This window comes from Triturus cristatus, chromosome 9 (assembly GCF_964204655.1).
Source record: "Triturus cristatus chromosome 9, aTriCri1.1, whole genome shotgun sequence".
Lineage (NCBI taxonomy): Eukaryota > Metazoa > Chordata > Amphibia > Caudata > Salamandridae > Triturus > Triturus cristatus.
Window position 1 is genome coordinate 662099351 of NC_140592.1, and position 17735 is coordinate 662117085.

General features: G+C 45.4%; 1 protein-coding gene across 14 annotated transcripts in view; it reads left to right on the top strand.

Moving 5' to 3' along the window:
- The window catches only part of RELB (RELB proto-oncogene, NF-kB subunit), a 621320-nt gene that overhangs the window by 359098 nt on the left and 244487 nt on the right, over window positions 1–17735 (top strand). For all 14 annotated transcript variants that reach the window (XM_085625727.1, XM_085625725.1, XM_085625732.1 and 11 more), the window contains one exon: window positions 8448–8539. In XM_085625727.1, coding sequence (XP_085481853.1) covers window positions 8448–8539 — 92 coding nt within the window. The remainder of the gene's footprint in view (window positions 1–8447; window positions 8540–17735) is intronic.

A 17735-nucleotide genomic window follows, 5' to 3' on the forward strand; every position in this document is an offset into this window, starting at 1 on the left:
TGTCCGCAAGGACAGTTCTGCTGAGGAAGCATAACCCAGGATAACTACAGAGATGAAGAGAATAGTGAGGTTTATAAATCTTTTCTAAAAATTTGCAGATTATGTTGGTATTTCAAGTGCCAAGGCATTTGGTTACATATCAGGGAAGTAGAGTGGACCAGACTTCTGCCTCCCCAGGAGTGTTGATTTTATGAACCATCATTTTAGAAGCAGATTACCGCAGATACCTGCTAGTGGTGTTCAAGGAGAATTTTTTTCTTGAGGTATTCTGGACCTATGCGATATAGAGCTTTATATGCACTACAGAGCACTTCGAACGCCACCTTCTTTTTGACGGGGAGCCTATGTAGCTTCTCCAGTGTCTTAGAGGCTGATTAAAATTTATTGATGTTTTTAAGCAGGCATACAGCAGTGTACTGCAGCCTTTGAAGTTTCTTTAAGAGGTCTTGCTGCATGCCAAAATATAGGGCATTGGAGTAGTCCAACCTCGATTTCTGAAGGACCTACAAGAGGTAAGAGGGAATTTTCTTCAATGTTTTTAGAAGATAAAAACAGGAGGAAATAAGCCGATTAGTCAGTCAGAGAAGGTGAGTTTCAAATCAAAGATGACTCCAAAGTTTTTCACTTTGGAGAACGGTGTGGGCCAAGGGCCAAGATTTGAAGGCCATCAGGAAGTATTCCAATAAGACGTGTCATTCCCAAAAAGGACCACCTCTGTCTTATCAGAGTTTAGTTCAAGCCACTGGTTGTTCATCCAGTCTACAATGGCTCTCATGCAGTTGTTAATGTGAAAGCATTGTATGATCCCCATCATCCCAACACTTCTTGTTGACAAAAAGAGGGTTTTCACAACCAAATGTCAGTCATAGTGTTGAGATGCAAATTGCAATTGGACACCTAATAGAATTAAACAAAATGTTATATTAAAAATAATGTAGTGTTTTACGGGATGCAGCGCTTGGGCATACTTATGATGGGAAACTAGGTTAAAAGGTAAGTAACCGTTCGAGGCATGTGCGCTGTAGATCACATGCTGTGCATAGCCCGCCATCTAGTGTTGGGTCCGGATGTTTGCACTTTGTTTTTGCTCGAAGAAGTCTTTTCCAGTCACTAGTTAGGTGACTCCTCCTTTTGGTGATAGTGCGTATGGGCATCGGCTCCATAGTTAGGTTGTATTTTTTTCTCCATCGGGTTCGGATTTGAATTGCTGCACTCCAGTTCGGTACCGGTTCTCAGGTTCCCTTCGATGTGCAACCCACTACCCTCGACGGTATTTTCTCTCGATCGTGTTTCCCATTCTCTGCGTATCGTTTCGACTCCAGGATCTTTGATTGGAAAACTCGTGGAGGGCTGTTGGGCCTACCCGCACCGGGCTAGCTAGCAGTCGATGGAACGGACTCCATTCAAGCTCTGTCCCGGGTGTCGCGCTAAGTTTCCACGCACCGACCTGCACGAAGTTTGCAACCTCAGTTTGTCCCTGGAACATGACAAAAAAGACTGCGACGCGTGCCGATTGTTTAGATCAAAGAAGATGCTTTGTGGCCGTCTGGCTCGATGTCACGAGATGCAACACCGAGGCGGCTCCTTACAGGACATCTTCGGTGAAGATTCCGACCGAGAAGAAACACAAGCTAAAGGAGCCGAGGAAGAAGAACACATCTCTGTGTCTGAAGCCGATTCAGACATGGAAGAGGAGGAGCAAGTTACACCGGGTCAGCATACCGTGAGTACAGAAACTCCCTTGCCCCAACAAACACAAGACAAAAAAGGTTCTGGTCCTTCCTCTGTCTGCAGGCCAAGGTCGGCACTGAGAAAATGTTTCGAGCACCCTGCCCGCGGACCCGGTGCCGAAACACAAAGCAAAGCCTTCTGACTTGGGCTCTATTCTGCCCCATACCGGTGCCGAATCGATATCCTCTGCGTCGAAATCCAAGCATTTCCTGGTCCATGTTCCATCTTTGTCGAAGACTAAATCTTCGGTACCGAAGAGTTCGGAGCAGGAACTTTCGACTCCGAAAATGACAAGTAAAGATAAAAATACTCAGCCAAAAGAGCCTCAGTCCGAAATTCCACCTTTAAATCCGAAACAGAAGGAACTGGTTATTAACCCAGATACTGGACATATTTATGCCAAACTGCCTGAAAAAAGGAAACTTAGCCAACAGGATGAGCACCACATACCCCTAAAGAAAAGGAATGTGGGTACTAACCCTTCACCTCCTTATGTTCCACCTCCTTCACCTACTAATCCTCAATTACTTATCACACCCACTAATTCACCACCACCACTATCACCTGATCCACAGGATGAAGGGGATGAGTATAGGCCTCAAGATGTTGACCCATGGGAGGATTATGACTCTAACCCAAACACAGATACTGACCCTGACTTATATCCGTCCAGGCCATCACCACCTGATGACAATATAGGATACATTGAGCTTCTTAACAGGGCTGCTCATTACCATGGGGTAGAACTACATAAGGAGGTTTTACAGGAGGACTTCTTGTTTGAGACCCTTAGTTTCTCTCAAAAAACGACACATAACTGCCAGTGCTTAAGGGATGCTTAAACATGCAGATGAGGTTTTCAAAGATCCTGTAAGGGCGAGAATCATCACACCCAGGGTTGAAAAGAAATATAAACCAGCACCTACTGACCCGGCCTACATCAAGGGTCAGCTGCCCTTAGACTCTCTTGTGGTTTCTAATGCTTGCAAGAGAGCTAACTCACAGACCACAGGTGAGGCCCCTCCTCCTGACAAGGAGCCCAAGTTAATTGATACCTCTGGCAAAAGGTTAGCCTCGAAAGCAGCTAATCACTGGTGTATTGCCAATGCTCAGGCTTTGTTGGCCAGAAATGATAGGGCCCATTATGATGAGTTAGAAAAACGTATGCAATTTCTGTCTGATGAACATAAATCTAAGGCAAACGATCTTATCCAGGAGGGCAAACTTATCACTAATACCTCCATCAAGTGCGCCCTAGACGCAGCAGACACAGCAGCACGCGCAATAAACACCAGCGTAGTGCTACGCAGACATGCATGGTTGAGAGTTTCAGGGTTCAAACCCGAGGTACAGGCCTACATTCTCAACCAGCAATTTGACAAGGAACACCTCTTTGCTCCAGCAGTTGACACCTCGCTGGAAAAGATGAAGTAAGACACTGAGGTTGCAAAGTCCATGGGGGCTTTGCAGTTGCCTGCGAATAGGGGTTCCTTTCGGCACTCCTTTAACAGGGGTGGCTCCAAAAATATTTCCACAGAAAATCCCTCCTTCTCTTACAAGGGCAACAACCAATCGCCCTCATCAAGAGGTTATTTCAGAGGAGGTTTTATAGGAAACAATGGTAAGGGAAGAGGCAGAGGCAACTCCACATGCACTTCCCCCGCAAACAGCAAGCAGTGACTTCCTTCCGCTACCCCGATCATTCCACTTCTGTCGGGCCGTTTCTCCCAATTTCTCCCTGTCTGGAACATAATCACCTCAGACAAATTGGTTATACAAATTATCCAATATGGTTACAGACTGAAACTTACAGAAACTCCCCCAAACATTCCTCCAAGATCACGCACAATGTCACAGGAACATCTTACTCTTCTAAAGCAAGAAGTTCTCTCTCTCTTAGAGAAAGGGGATGTAGAACCAGTTCCATTAAAATATCAAGGGGCCGGGGTATACTCTCTGTACTTCTGGATTCCAAAAGAAGGACGGCTCTCTCAGGCCTATACTAGACCTCAGAGAACTAAATCTATACATTCAGTAGGACCACTTTCACATGGTCACACTCCAGAAAGTGCGCCCGCTCCTTCAACAAGGCGACTTTCTGTCCACTCTGGACTTAAAGGACGCCTATTTCGTATCCCAATACATCTTGCTCACCGCAGGTGCCTCAGGTTCATAGTAACAGGACAGCACTATCAGTTCAAAGTGCTCCCATTCGGAGTAACTACTACACCCAGAGTTTTCACCAAGTGCCTGGCAGTAGTCGCAGCTCATCTTCGAACACAACACATTCACGTCTTTCCATATTTGGACAACTGGCTTATAAAAGCCAGCTCGCAAGAAAGCTGTCTACGTCACACTCACAAAACAGTGCAGTTGCTTCACAATCTTGGATTCACAGTACACCTGTCCAAGTCTCATCTACAGCCATCCAACACACAGGAGTACCTGGGAGCCACAATAAATACACAAAAGGCTTTGGCCTACCCCAATCCGGCCAGAATCCGAAACATGCAGACTCTACTCGGTCAGTTTCAGCCTCAGCACTCATTGCCAGCTCTAGTGTTCATACAGTTACTAGGGATGATGGCGTCTTGCATCCTAATAGTCCCATACACAAGACTTCACATGCGTCCCCTTCAGGGGTGCTTAGCACGTCAGTGGAACCAGGCTCAGGGTCTGTTATCAGATCTAGTGTTGGTGGACGGCCGCATCCATCGCTCTCTGCAGTGGTGGAATACACAAAACCTTTCAAAAGGGCGGCCCTTCATCGACCCGATTCCACAGATATTGCCAACAGCAGACACATTGCTCACTGATTGGGGAGCACACATCTAGATGCATACAATTCAGGGCATGTTGACCCTGTAGCGAAAGCAGTTTCACAAAAATCATCTAGAGCTTCTAGCGATTTTTCTTATGCTCAAAGCATTTTAAGCTCATCTAGTAGGCAAAGCTGTCCTGATCCGTACAGACAACATGACAGCAATGAACTACATACAAAAATAGGGGGGAGGGACACACTCTCTCCAGCTGTCACAACTAGCACAGACCATCTGGAGATGAGCCATATGTCACAAAATGTATCTCCTTGCAGAACACCTTCCAGGAGTAAACAATCAGATTGCAGATCTGCTCAGTCGTCAAAGACAACAGATCCACAAATGGGAACTCCACCCTCAAGTTCTCATCCCATTTTTCCAAATGTGGGGTTTTCCGGACATATATCTGTTTGCCACAAACCTAAACTCAAAATGCCCAACCTTCGCATCCAGACATCCACACCCATTGTCCAAGGGCAATGCAATATGGATGAATTGGTCAGTGATATTTGCCTACGCTTTTCCACCTCTCCCACTCATTGCATTAGTGGTTCGGAAGCTCAGGCAGGCATCCCTGACACTGATCCTAATTGCTCCCACATGGGCCCGATAACCCTGGTTCACAACCTTGTTGGAGCTCTCAGTAGTTCCTCATCAAAAACTACACCTCACTTTTAATCTTCTTACTCAGGGCCATGGAGAGATAAGACATCCAGATCCCAGTCATCTCAACCTTGCGATCAGGCTCCTGAAATCGTAGAGTTTGGCTACCTTAATCTTGTTCCAGACTGCATGAACATTATCAAAGAGGCTATGCGACCTACCACAAGAGCATGCTATGCAGCAAATTGGAAGCGATTTGTAATATACTGCAATAACTGAGGAGAGTGGGTGAGCTTCAGGCACTAACCATAGAAGAACCATTTTTACAAGTACACCAAAACAAAGTGGTTCTTCGGACTAACCCTAAATTCCTACCAAAGGTAATTTCTGCCTTTCATATCAACCAATCTGTTGAGTTGTCTGTGTACTTCCCTTAACCAGATTCTGTGGCAGAACGTGCTTTGCAGACTTTAGATGTGAAACGAGCACTCCTTTACTATGTATAAAGGGCCAAACCTTTCCGCAACACAAAACAACTGTTTGTCGCTTTTGCTCCACCACATCAAGGCAATCCTTTATGAAAATCAGGCATTACAAGGTGGATAGTCAAGTGCATTCAGACATGCTATGCAAAAGCAAAACGAACACTAACAATTCCCCCTAGAGCACACTTCACATGCAAACTAGAGGCTTCTATGGCATTCTTAGGGAATATAGCCATAGATAATATCTGCAAAGCTGCAACTTGGTCTACACCTCACATTCACAAAACACTATTGTGTAGATGTGTTCGTAAGACAGCAAGCTAATGTGGGCCAAGCAGTTTTACGTACACTATTTCAGACAACTGCAACAGTTACAGGTTAACCACCGCTTTGGAAGATAACTGCTGTATAGTCTATGCAAATCCAAAAAGGACACTACGGGGAATGCCCAAATGACCCTCCTATACCTGGACATAGAAACATCTAGAATATATAAACAGATGGTATAGAGGGATAGATCATTCTTTTGTTTTTGCACAAGAGTTTATTAATTACCTTGGCAATAGCCTATTTCTTATGGCAAATTTGATAATTATTTTTTAACGGCACAAATATCCATCGGTGAGCATCAAAACGAATGGTACACAAAACTAAACACATTTGTTACAAAAATACAAAAATAAGTTACAGAATAATCCATATATACATACTCATGTATAAAATAACTCAATCCAAAATATTTTCCCCTAAAATATTTCCTAAAAATGTACACTTCTCGATCCTAGTGATACATTCGAAGGTAGTCCTATTGGCAAAAAAGGTATTAGCACTCTATCTTAATTTGTTATGCCATAAAACTCATGTTTTAATACCAACAATAGGTGGACTCCTCCTTCGTCTATGTGTCGACGCATTCACGTTTCAGCCTCCACTTTCTTTTTGGCTACCTCAGGACGGGGATATAATCTGTATATTAATCCAAGCTAAGCCAGTCTCGCTTCAGAACAGGTGGGCTTCTACTCTGGCCCCATTCATCGGTATCGGAATCCTCAATGTCCTTGCATCTTCTAAGGTTGGCCTGGCCTTCTTCGTTTAACTCTTCGTAATCTCAGGTCAAATTCTTTTTAATACCAACGTGCTCCGCAAACGTCCGGCATATCCTCCTCTCGTTTCAATGTACTGATTCTATATATTCTATATAGTCTATGCAAAGCATGTAATCTACAGCTCACATGCCTTGAACGGAAAATGCTACTTACCCAGTATCCATCTGTTCTTGGCATGTAGAGCTGTATATTCACATGCGCCCACCCGCCTCCCCGGGTACCTATACCTGTTGCAGTAATATCTTACTTAGATACACACATACATGGGCATCTCTTACTACTCTTACTAACTCCATTATCACCCTCTGCGGCAAACAATCTAACATTGAAGTCGATGCCAATGCACACTATCACCGAAAGGAGGAGTCACCTACCTTGTGACTGGAAAAGACTTCTTCGAACAAAAGCAAAGTGTAAACATCGGGACCCAACACTAGAAGGCGGGCTATGCAAATCATGTGAATCTGCAGCTCTACCTGCCAAAAACAGATGCATATTGGGTAAGTAGCATTTTCCTTTCTGCCAGATCAGTCCAATACCATAATGCAGTGTTGACATTTCTAAAGGTTTACATGTATTGCTTGAACTCAAGCAGTTTTGTATGTATTGCAACTCTGGTAGTGCTGAAAATTGACAAGCAGACTGCTGTTTTGTCTTTTCTCATATCATGTAAAGCACTAAAGAGTTTCCAGCTGCTTACACTTTCATCACACCATCACACACCTGCGCTCTGCCTCACTCTCACTCACTTCCTGCATCCGCAAAAACAAGACTGGAGGTCGCTCGTTCTCCTACATTGCACCCAAGACATGGAACAACCTCCCTTAACACACCAGAGTCTCCTCCTCACTTCTTGAGTTCCGCAAGAAGCTGAAAACATGGCTCTTCATATAAGCACCTTGGGGACCACACACCTACACAGTTGCCCTAGTACCTGGATACCCACTCAGGTGCATATATCATACATACATAAATCAAGTGAAAAATAGCTTAGATTACTGTTTGTCAATGATGTATGAAATCCATATGGCCTCTAAAAGTCTTAAGGTAGGAGGAGGAAGTTGGACAAAGAGAGCAGGACATATAGGTATTTTGGTAAAGGGAGGGCAATAAAGAGCAAATGGAGGTGGAGAAAATAACAGGTGAATGGTAATCGGGAAATTGGATTGATAAATTTATGTGAGTCTCAGGATAAAGCATCAAATCGCAAGTGTAAAAAGAAATAAAAGTAAAAAGTAACGCTTTATAGATGTCATTCAAAGGTAGAAAAGTCAACATCTAGAGCCTGGTAATTGTGATTTGCTCCTTTCACATGCACCTTAGCTATATTTTCAGGAGGATGTTGGTGGGATTGTGTATGAGGTGGGATTTTTATGCAAGTTCTGGCTGGGGAAAACGCATATTAACAGATACTTCCACTGCATGATTAATATGGCCTTTTAGAAACACTCCATGTTTCAGGCAAGTCATTGCAATGTGTAGGTGTGCCTGTGACCTTGTCTGCTTTGTTTAGCTTTATCTTCATCCAGATGCAAGGGAATTTGTGAAGGGTTTTGACAGCTAAACATGCGTTTTGACTAGCGAATGTGAGCCATCTCTTAGCATCTAATAGCTTAGTAAACTTTGTTTTCTGTTCTTAGACTACTGAGATGAACCAGAAAGTGGCCATTGAGGTTGACGTTTCTCTTTACTTATCTCAACAGCTACAGCAACCTGGGAATCCAGTGTGTAAAGAAAAGGGAGATTGAAACTGCTGTAGAGAAAAAGATTAACATGGGATTTGATCCCTTCAAAGGTATGGAACCACATCATTGGTTATAGTGCTGTGAAGGAATACTTACATATGTTTATATACAAGTGTGTTTGTGTTTATGTCTGTGTTTGCATCCATATATATTTTCATGTCTGCAATTGAGAATCCCTAGTTAAGGTCACAATGGGTCTTCTGGCATTCAGTAGAGTCTACCACCAACTCCTTCTCAAGCACCTCATGTTTATCTGCATGTAGAGTCAAGTTCTAGACTGGCTTTCTTCATTTTTCATGACCCAGGACAAATCATTGTCTGCACATATTCAGATCTGCCTCTCTCCTCAGTGGTCCTTGCTTTGCCCTTGCTGTTTCACCTTTATTTACACAGGATCTTGCCTCCCTGCTACCTTCCTTTCCCTTCCCCATAATCTTGTACGCTGATGAGAACAGATCTTCCTCAGATTGAGTGTGGATTTGTTTTTTACAAGGCCGCTATATTAATTTCCTTCATCAGATTGGTCAAATTGTGAATTTCCCAAAACTGGTTGAAGCTCGATGCCAGTAAATTTGGGATTTTCTTCAATTATTCAGACCCGGTCAAGGATTCCTCTTTTGGCCATTAGCCTCCATAGTTTTTAGGTCGAGCCTAGCGCAGCGCGCATGCTCTGCTCTATGGGATATAGGAACAAAAAGACGAGCCAATGCTACGTGTAGATTTACCTAAAATTTTTCTGTTCCCAGAATAAAACAAGGGCCCAGACAACCAATTATTCCGTTGGATTTAATCTTGTGACTAATTTTTAGTTCACATTTAGAAACATTTTGAGTCTTAGCAATACATATACCTTACAAAAACATGAAAAGCACATAACTTAATAATGACAATATTAGAAACAATTAGACACCACTATATTCATTCAAACAATCACCCATGAGGACAACATTCATACTACTCATACTGCTCATCCAACCAAACTAACGTACAACATGAGACAAAAAATCTTCATTCAATAAATCTTTTACAAAAAAGGGCCATCGAATCAATGCTGTGCATAATAATGAAACTTAAAGCTGTTTTTTCGCACGATTGGCCGTAGCAAACACCAGGGTCTACGCGTTTCGAATCCCTTTGTTGAGGGGATTCTCGTCAGGACCAACACTTGACTGCAAATAAAGCAGAGAAACAAAAATTTACTAAGCTGGCCCACCATGTGAGTGAAAGGCCGCATTGTCGAAAAAATCTTACCTTAAACTAAGGCACAGGGAACTCTGCCCAACCCTAAAGAAAGGGAAAGTCAAAATTGTTATCTATTTCTATAGCAACACTAGTTTCAAAGAACCAATAGTCTAATGACAACCACTAATCGAAAACACCTTTCTACATCCGTTTTAACCAACATATTCACGCAACATAGAAACGACATGAATACACAGTCTAGTTTTGATTTGTCAGACTTACGGGTGTGTGGAACGGTGTCAGGGTGTCTGAAGGGATTTATTTTCAAAAAAACAGGACGACCACAGGGTGTTCCGACTGCAAATGGATACTAACGAATATCTGAAAGCATGAATGGAGGGGAATCAAGGCGCGTTCTTTCGCCTACCATGTTTAGCCTGCAGTGGTTTAAAAAGGTTGCGCAGTGTTCTCAGGGCGCTTACCTCCGGAGAAAGGAATCAATCCACTGCTCGATCGTCTCCTGCCCGTAGCAGGAGCTGGCGCGGCGTAAACTCAGTCGGCCGATTTGGAGACAGCTAAAGGAGAGAATAGGTTCCGTCAGATTACTGAATGCCTGAACGCTCCAACCGCTTGTGCGAGCTATGTTTGGAAAGCGAGGAGCGGTTACCTGCAGAGTCGGCGTGGTCCGTGTGTCTGTTCTCGGATGGTTGATCACCCATAAGGTACCTGTTTGCCTATTGGAGCACCTTTAACCCATGCGCGGGAAGCGCATGGGTGCTTTCAGATATTCGTTAGTATCCATTTGCAGTCGGAACACCCTGTGGTCGTCCTGTTTTTTTGAAAATAAATCCCTTCAGACACCCTGACACCGTTCCACACACCCGTAAGTCTGACAAATCAAAACTAGACTGTGTATTCATGTCGTTTCTATGTTGCGTGAATATGTTGGTTAAAACGGATGTAGAAAGGTGTTTTCGATTAGTGGTTGTCATTAGACTATTGGTTCTTTGAAACTAGTGTTGCTATAGAAATAGATAACAATTTTGACTTTCCCTTTCTTTAGGGTTGGGCAGAGTTCCCTGTGCCTTAGTTTAAGGTAAGATTTTTTCGACAATGCGGCCTTTCACTCACATGGTGGGCCAGCTTAGTAAATTTTTGTTTCTCTGCTTTATTTGCAGTCAAGTGTTGGTCCTGACGAGAATCCCCTCAACAAAGGGATTCGAAACGCGTAGACCCTGGTGTTTGCTACGGCCAATCGTGCGAAAAAACAGCTTTAAGTTTCATTATTATGCACAGCATTGATTCGATGGCCCTTTTTTGTAAAAGATTTATTGAATGAAGATTTTTTGTCTCATGTTGTACGTTAGTTTGGTTGGATGAGCAGTATGAGTAGTATGAATGTTGTCCTCATGGGTGATTGTTTGAATGAATATAGTGGTGTCTAATTGTTTCTAATATTGTCATTATTAAGTTATGTGCTTTTCATGTTTTTGTAAGGTATATGTATTGCTAAGACTCAAAATGTTTCTAAATGTGAACTAAAAATTAGTCACAAGATTAAATCCAACGGAATAATTGGTTGTCTGGGCCCTTGTTTTATTCTGGGAACAGAAAAATTTTAGGTAAATCTACACGTAGCATTGGCTCGTCTTTTTGTTCCTATATTATAATTGGTTTGGCCTTGCTGCCACACGAGCCAGAACCCCCTTTTTGGTTTTCTAGGCTGCTCTATGGGAGGCTTCTTGTGAGCACTCCGAACTTCTCCGTGTCTGTTTGGCAACTCACACACATTGGATGACATTGGATTGGCCTTTGTGTGTGTCTTTCAATAATGAAAGCAAGCAAATGGCAAAAGGTGGGTGCATGTCCCACCTCTTTTCTAATGTGTCACTCCCACGGCATTTTGCTCTCGGGAGCAAGCAGCGGCACGCAGGCTGGCAGCTGCATTCCTGTGCCCACCCCCACCATTTCTCTTGAGCTACTGTTTTTAATTAGCAGCTTGCGTGCCATTTGCACCCCCCTCCCACTCTGGCAGATGCATTCCTGTGCCCGCCCCCACTATTTCTATTGAACTGCTGTTTAGATCTCGCCTGACCCAGCGCTTGGGCGCTGGTCTGGCGAGACCTTAAGTGAGGGCTTCAAAAAATGCTACCGCCGGCTACAGCTTGCAGTGCATGTGTGCGGGCGCGCACAAGCTGTGGCCGGCGGTAGCATTTTTCCCCCCAGCTTTTTAGCCAGCTTGCTAGAACGCGCAACAAGCATGCGTGCTTGCGCACGCATCCCTTGCGTGTTTTAGCGCATCATCGCGATCACTTTCGCTTTCACAGCGATCGTGATCGCGATGACTTTTGTGGCCAATGCTTGTTTCCTCCAGTTTCCTCCTTTTTAGTTTCATTTATTCCAGTTCGCGTGTCGCCTCTTTCTTCCTTTGCCCATCCAACCTCCGTTTTTGTTCTTCCTTTTTCGTTATATCCCCTGCCCCCTTTCCACTTAGTGTGCTTCCTTCCCCTCCCTTGTTCCTCCCCTCCTTCCCGCGTGCACCATGCAGTCCTTCCGCGTCTCACCTCTTTCCCCACATTTCTACCTGCGCCGCCTCTAATCCTATAACCATCCTCCCCACTTTGCTGTCTCTTTCTACGCGTGGTCTGTCTCATTTCCCTCGTTCTCTGACTGCCTTTGTCCCAGTACCTCCTGATGCACACCACCACATGTCCCTCTCTTAACCTCTCTCTCACGCTCCTTCTCTCCTACGTCACTCCCCCTCATTATACCATGCCATTGCACCTACTCCTCTACTCCCCATCTCAGCCTACGTCTCACTTCTTCCACATCATTACTTCCCCAGCCCTCCCTTTGCTCCCTCTCACTTCCTTTACGCATCTTCAGGTGCACACTCTTAAGTGTGCACACACCCTTTTCATGCCCTGTACTCCCTTTCCTCGTGTCCCATCTAGAGCAGCACTCTCTTTTAATGTTCTCTCCTCCACTTTCTTCCTTCCCATCACTTCTCTTTGCCACCCATTTCTTACAATATCCCACCCTTGAGCCTCCTCCCTCACTTTCTTTTCTTCCCTTATTACGCTTCCACATTTCATTCTTTCACCTCTTCCCTCTGCGCCTCACGGCCTTCCTTTTCTCCTCTCCACTATTCCCTCGGAAGCCTTTCCTCTCCCTTTTCCTATGCTCGCTCCCCCACCCTTCTCCCGCCCTTCACTTCTCCAGCCTCCGTCTCATCCTCTCATCCGTATCTCATTGTTTTCGTCTCCACCACCATCGTCTCAACTGTATCTCGTTATCTTCTCCACTCTCGCCTCATTGTCCTTATTTTCTCTCCTTCTGCTTTTCCATCCTCATCTCCTTCTATTCTCCCTCACCCCTCTTTCTCATCTTCCGATGTTCTTTTCTCGCCTTGCAGCGTCCTTCTACCCCTCTACCTGCATAAAAACCCTTCTCTTCTCCACACCTCTTTTATTCTCTTGCTTCTAGCACGTTTTCCGTCCCCACCGCCACATATTCATCTAATCTCCCCCCTCTCCATCCTCCCTTCTCAACTCTTTCTGGCCTCACCCCGACCTCGCACCTTATTTCCTTCAGGACAGTCTGAATGCTTCACAGCTCATCTGACCTCGCTAACCCCCCCCCCCCCCAACCTCCTCATCTCTTTCTTGCCCCGTCTCCAGCCTCCCTCCCCTCTGACCTCACTTCCCTCCCTGCCCTCCACATCTCTTTCTTGCTTCCCTCCTCTCCAGCCTCCCTCCCCTCTGGCCTCGCCCCCCCTCACCATCTCTTTCTTGCCCCTCTCCTCTCCAGTCTCCCTCCCCTCTGGCCTCGCTGCCCCCCACCCTCCTCATCTCTTTCTTGCCCCCTCTCGAGCCTCCCTCTCCTCTAGCCTCGCTTTCCCCATCTCTCTTTCTTGCCCCTCTCCTCTCCAGCCTCCCTCCCCTCTGGGCTCCCCCCCATCTCTTTCTTGCCCCCTCTCCAGCCTCCCTCTCCTCTGGCCTCGTTCCCCCCATCTCTCTTTCCTGCCCCTCTCCTCTCCAGCCTCCCTCCCCTCTGGCCTACCCCCTCCCCATCTCTTTCTTGCCCCCTCTACAGCCTCCCTCTCCTCTCGCCTCGCTTCCCTCCACATCTTTCTTGCCTCCCTCCTCTCCAGTCTCCCTCTCCTCTGGCCTCGCTACCCCCCCACCCTCCTCATCTCTTTCTTGCCCCCTCTCCAGCCTCCCTCTCCTCTGGCCTCGCTTCCCCCCGCCCTCCTTATCTATTTCTTGCCCCTCTCTTCTCCTGCCTCCCTCTCCTCTAGTCTCATTCCACTCCCATCTCTTTTAGTTTCTTTCTTCCACCTACATCCTCACCCTTATCTCAGCCACTCCCCCCCTCTTCTCTCCACCTTCCATCCTTTTCTCCTGGTCTTTCTCTCCCACTCTTTATTCACTCACCTCCCCATCTCTTTCCTGCCCCCTCCCCATGCTTCTCCATTTCTATTTTCTTTTCTCTCCTTCCACAGCTTCTGCTCTTTCTGTACTCGCCCCTCCCTATCCTGCCTCATCTTATCACCTTTTAGGTCTCCACCCTCCATCTTCCTCTTTTTCCATCGATGTTCACTCGTCTCCCCCTGCCCTTCTATCATCTTTAGATCCCATTTCATCTCCTCTAGTATGCCTCCACTCTCCTTCCCCCTATCTAGTCTCCTCATAAATCCGACACCTTCCTATTGCTGTCCTCACTTCACTTCCCCTTCACTTTCTCTTCTCTCACATTCTATCCCCACTGAACCTCCTGTTCTCTTTATTTCTCTCTTTGCCTTCCTGGCACACTTCTCACTAATTTTACATCCCCTTTCCTCTTCTTTCCTCCTTCCATACCTCGGCCCTCTCCAATCCCCCCAACCACAACCACACACACACACAACCACAACCACACACACAATAACACAACCACACACACCACCACACCACCACACACAACCACAACCCACAACCACACACACAACCACAACACACAACCACACACACACACAGAACCACGCACACACACAGAACCACACACAACCACAAACACACATACAAAACCACAAACAAACACAACCACAACCACTCACACACACACACAAAACCACAAACAACCACTACACACACACAACCACACACACAACCACACACACAACCACAACCACACACACGCAACCACACACACAACCACATTCACACACAACCACCCCCACTCCCCCACACACACAACCACACACACAATAACACAAACACACAACCACAACCACTCACACACAACCACCCACACACAACCACCCACACACAACCACCCACACACAACCACACACACACACAACCACACACACAACCACAAACCGTTTTTTTGGCTGTCAGCATAAATACGCTGTCACCAAACACGATGAAACCTCGGGAAAGTTTGGGAAGTCACCCCCAACTTTGAAACCACTTGCTGTTGCAGAGTGTGTGCTGTACACATGGCAATACCTTGACACAGCGGACTGTTGCAAGGAATGCTTTGAGCCTCGGAGGCGGACAGACCTCAGTCTGTGCTTTAGTTCACCCCATCTTGGCGCTGCATAAAAACAGGGTGCCCACTGTCCAGCATGAAGTGAGACATTGTGATCGGGGCTGGAGATGCTGTTTAGCAATCTGCTTAGAACATTGTGTTTCATTTAGGGCATTAAACATAAAGGAGCACTGGCAACGCTGATAACATGGATTTCATTTTGAGTAGTGACTAAAATTTTAAAAAAGCCTGCAGTACTGAAACAAGCATTTGCAATGCAATAGGTCTTGCATTTGCAAAAGTTTCAGCTATTGTCATTGTTCATGCCAATGCCTTTTTTATCTATTTTATAAAACAAACACAAAAAATAAATGGCATCATTTACAATGCCAATAGCTAGTGTTGCATTATTATTAGCAATGCCAACTGCTCACACTTTTATAATGCGAGACCTATTGCATTGCAAATGCTTGTTTTGCTAGCATCTTGCGTGCCATTTGCACCCCCTCCCACTCTTCTTTGTTTGTTCTTATGAGCAGCCGACTGGTTTCACTTAAGGGACCGCGGACCAGGCTTGCTGAAAGTGAAAATTTAATTGTAGAAAAAACACCACAAATGTAAAAAAGTAGGCAAGTTAATCCTAAATGTCTTTTTTATTCCGATAGTGTGATCAATCTGCCTCTCATCCTTCTGAGGTATACGGACAGCTTAGTGGGTTAATGCGTGCACAGCAGAAACATTTGCATAGCATGCTGGCCACAGGATTGTAGTGTTTATTAATACAAGGTAGAGCAGCAGCATTTTCACGCCTTTATTATATTTATGTCACCCTTTGGGAGCCGCTTCTTTAAACAGTGACAAACGGCTCGGGGACTTGGCGCAGCTGCCAAGTAAAGTACACAGCTGCACTCTAATACACCCTGTGGGGAAGTGTGCCCGGGTCCCATGGAGGCCAAGGCATGGGGGAAAGATCTTAAAGATATAGGCAGCTAAGTGGGTTAATACGTGCACAGCCGAAACCTTTGTATAGCATGCTGGCCAGAGGATTATTTCTTAGGTAGGCCAATCTGCCTCTCATCCTTCTGAGGTATACAACCAGCTTAGTGGGTTAATGCGTGCACCGCCGAAACTTTTGTATAGCATGCTGGCCACAGGATTATTTTTTTTAGGTAGGCCAATCTGCCTCTCTTCCTTCTAAGGTATACAGACAGCTTAGTGGGTTAATGTGTGCACTGCAGAAACATTTGTATAGCATGCTGGCCACAGCATTGTAGTGTTCATTAATACCAGTACATCTTCGCCACATGTTGCAGTTTTCGAGATAAAGCAGCAGCATTTTCACGCCTTTATAATATTTAGGTCACCCTTCGGGGGCCACTTCATTAAACATTGAGAAACGTCTCAGGGACTTGGCGCAGCTGCCAAGTAAGGTACACCGCTGCACTCTAATACACCCTGTGGGGAAGTGCGCCCGGGTCCCATGGAGGCCAAGGCATGGGGAAAGATCTTGAAGATATAGGCAGCTTAGTGGGTTAATGCATGCACCACCGAAACTTTTGTATAGCATGCTGGCCACAGTATTATTTCTTAGGTAGGCCAATCTGCCTCTCATCCTTCTAAGGTATACAAACAGCTTAGTGGGTTAATGCGTGCATGGCGGAAAGACCGCTGCACTCTAATACACCCTGTAGAGAAGTGCGCCCGGGTCCCATGTCCGCATGCTGCAGACGACTGTACAGCTCATCTTAAAGCCATCGGCAAAGTCAATATCTCTCGCTAAACACTTATAAGGTCCCAAAGGCGAGACCTATTGGCTATGCCAATGCTTGTTTTGTGTGCTACTTTAAAAGTGCTCTATTGTGCCATAAGACATTGCAGCAATGTATTGTGTGCGCAGTACTTTTAACAGCTTGTTATGAGCTCACTTGTCAAAAGTAAATGTATTTTGGTTGCTATGTTTCCTTTTAAGTTTCTGCTTTATGGCTTGCACTGCTGTCCTGTATCGGCTGCTCAGTCTTTGTTGGGCGTCTGATGCATGAGGAAAAGGCTGCATGTGGGCTCCTTATTTATTACCTTGTACTTAACAAAATACACGCTGTACTTTTATCCGCTTGGCTCCCGAAGTCTCAATGTAACATGGTCCCAAAGGTTTACCTATCAAATGGGGGGAAGTTCTTTAATTTAGCTTTTATTTTGCCTTTCCTTTTGCTCCATCACTATCCTCACCCCTCCAATATCCCCATTTCACCATCCTCCTCTCCACAGCCATCCTTTCCATCTTCATTGTTGTATCTCTCGCTCCAAAGTCCGGCTGTCTCTGTATCTTTCTCTTTCCACCCCTCTTTTCTCCCTTTCCACCATCTGTCTTTCTCCTGTCCCTCTCCATCATACTTCTTTTCCTCTATGTGATTGCCGTATCCCTCTCCACCATCCTACTTACGCCCCTTAAAATGTGTGTTCCAATCAGCAGTAAGACAACACCCTGGAATGAGAAAGTTTTGTAACATCAGCTCATTACTAAAAGATCTCGTCTGGCTACATCTCAACATT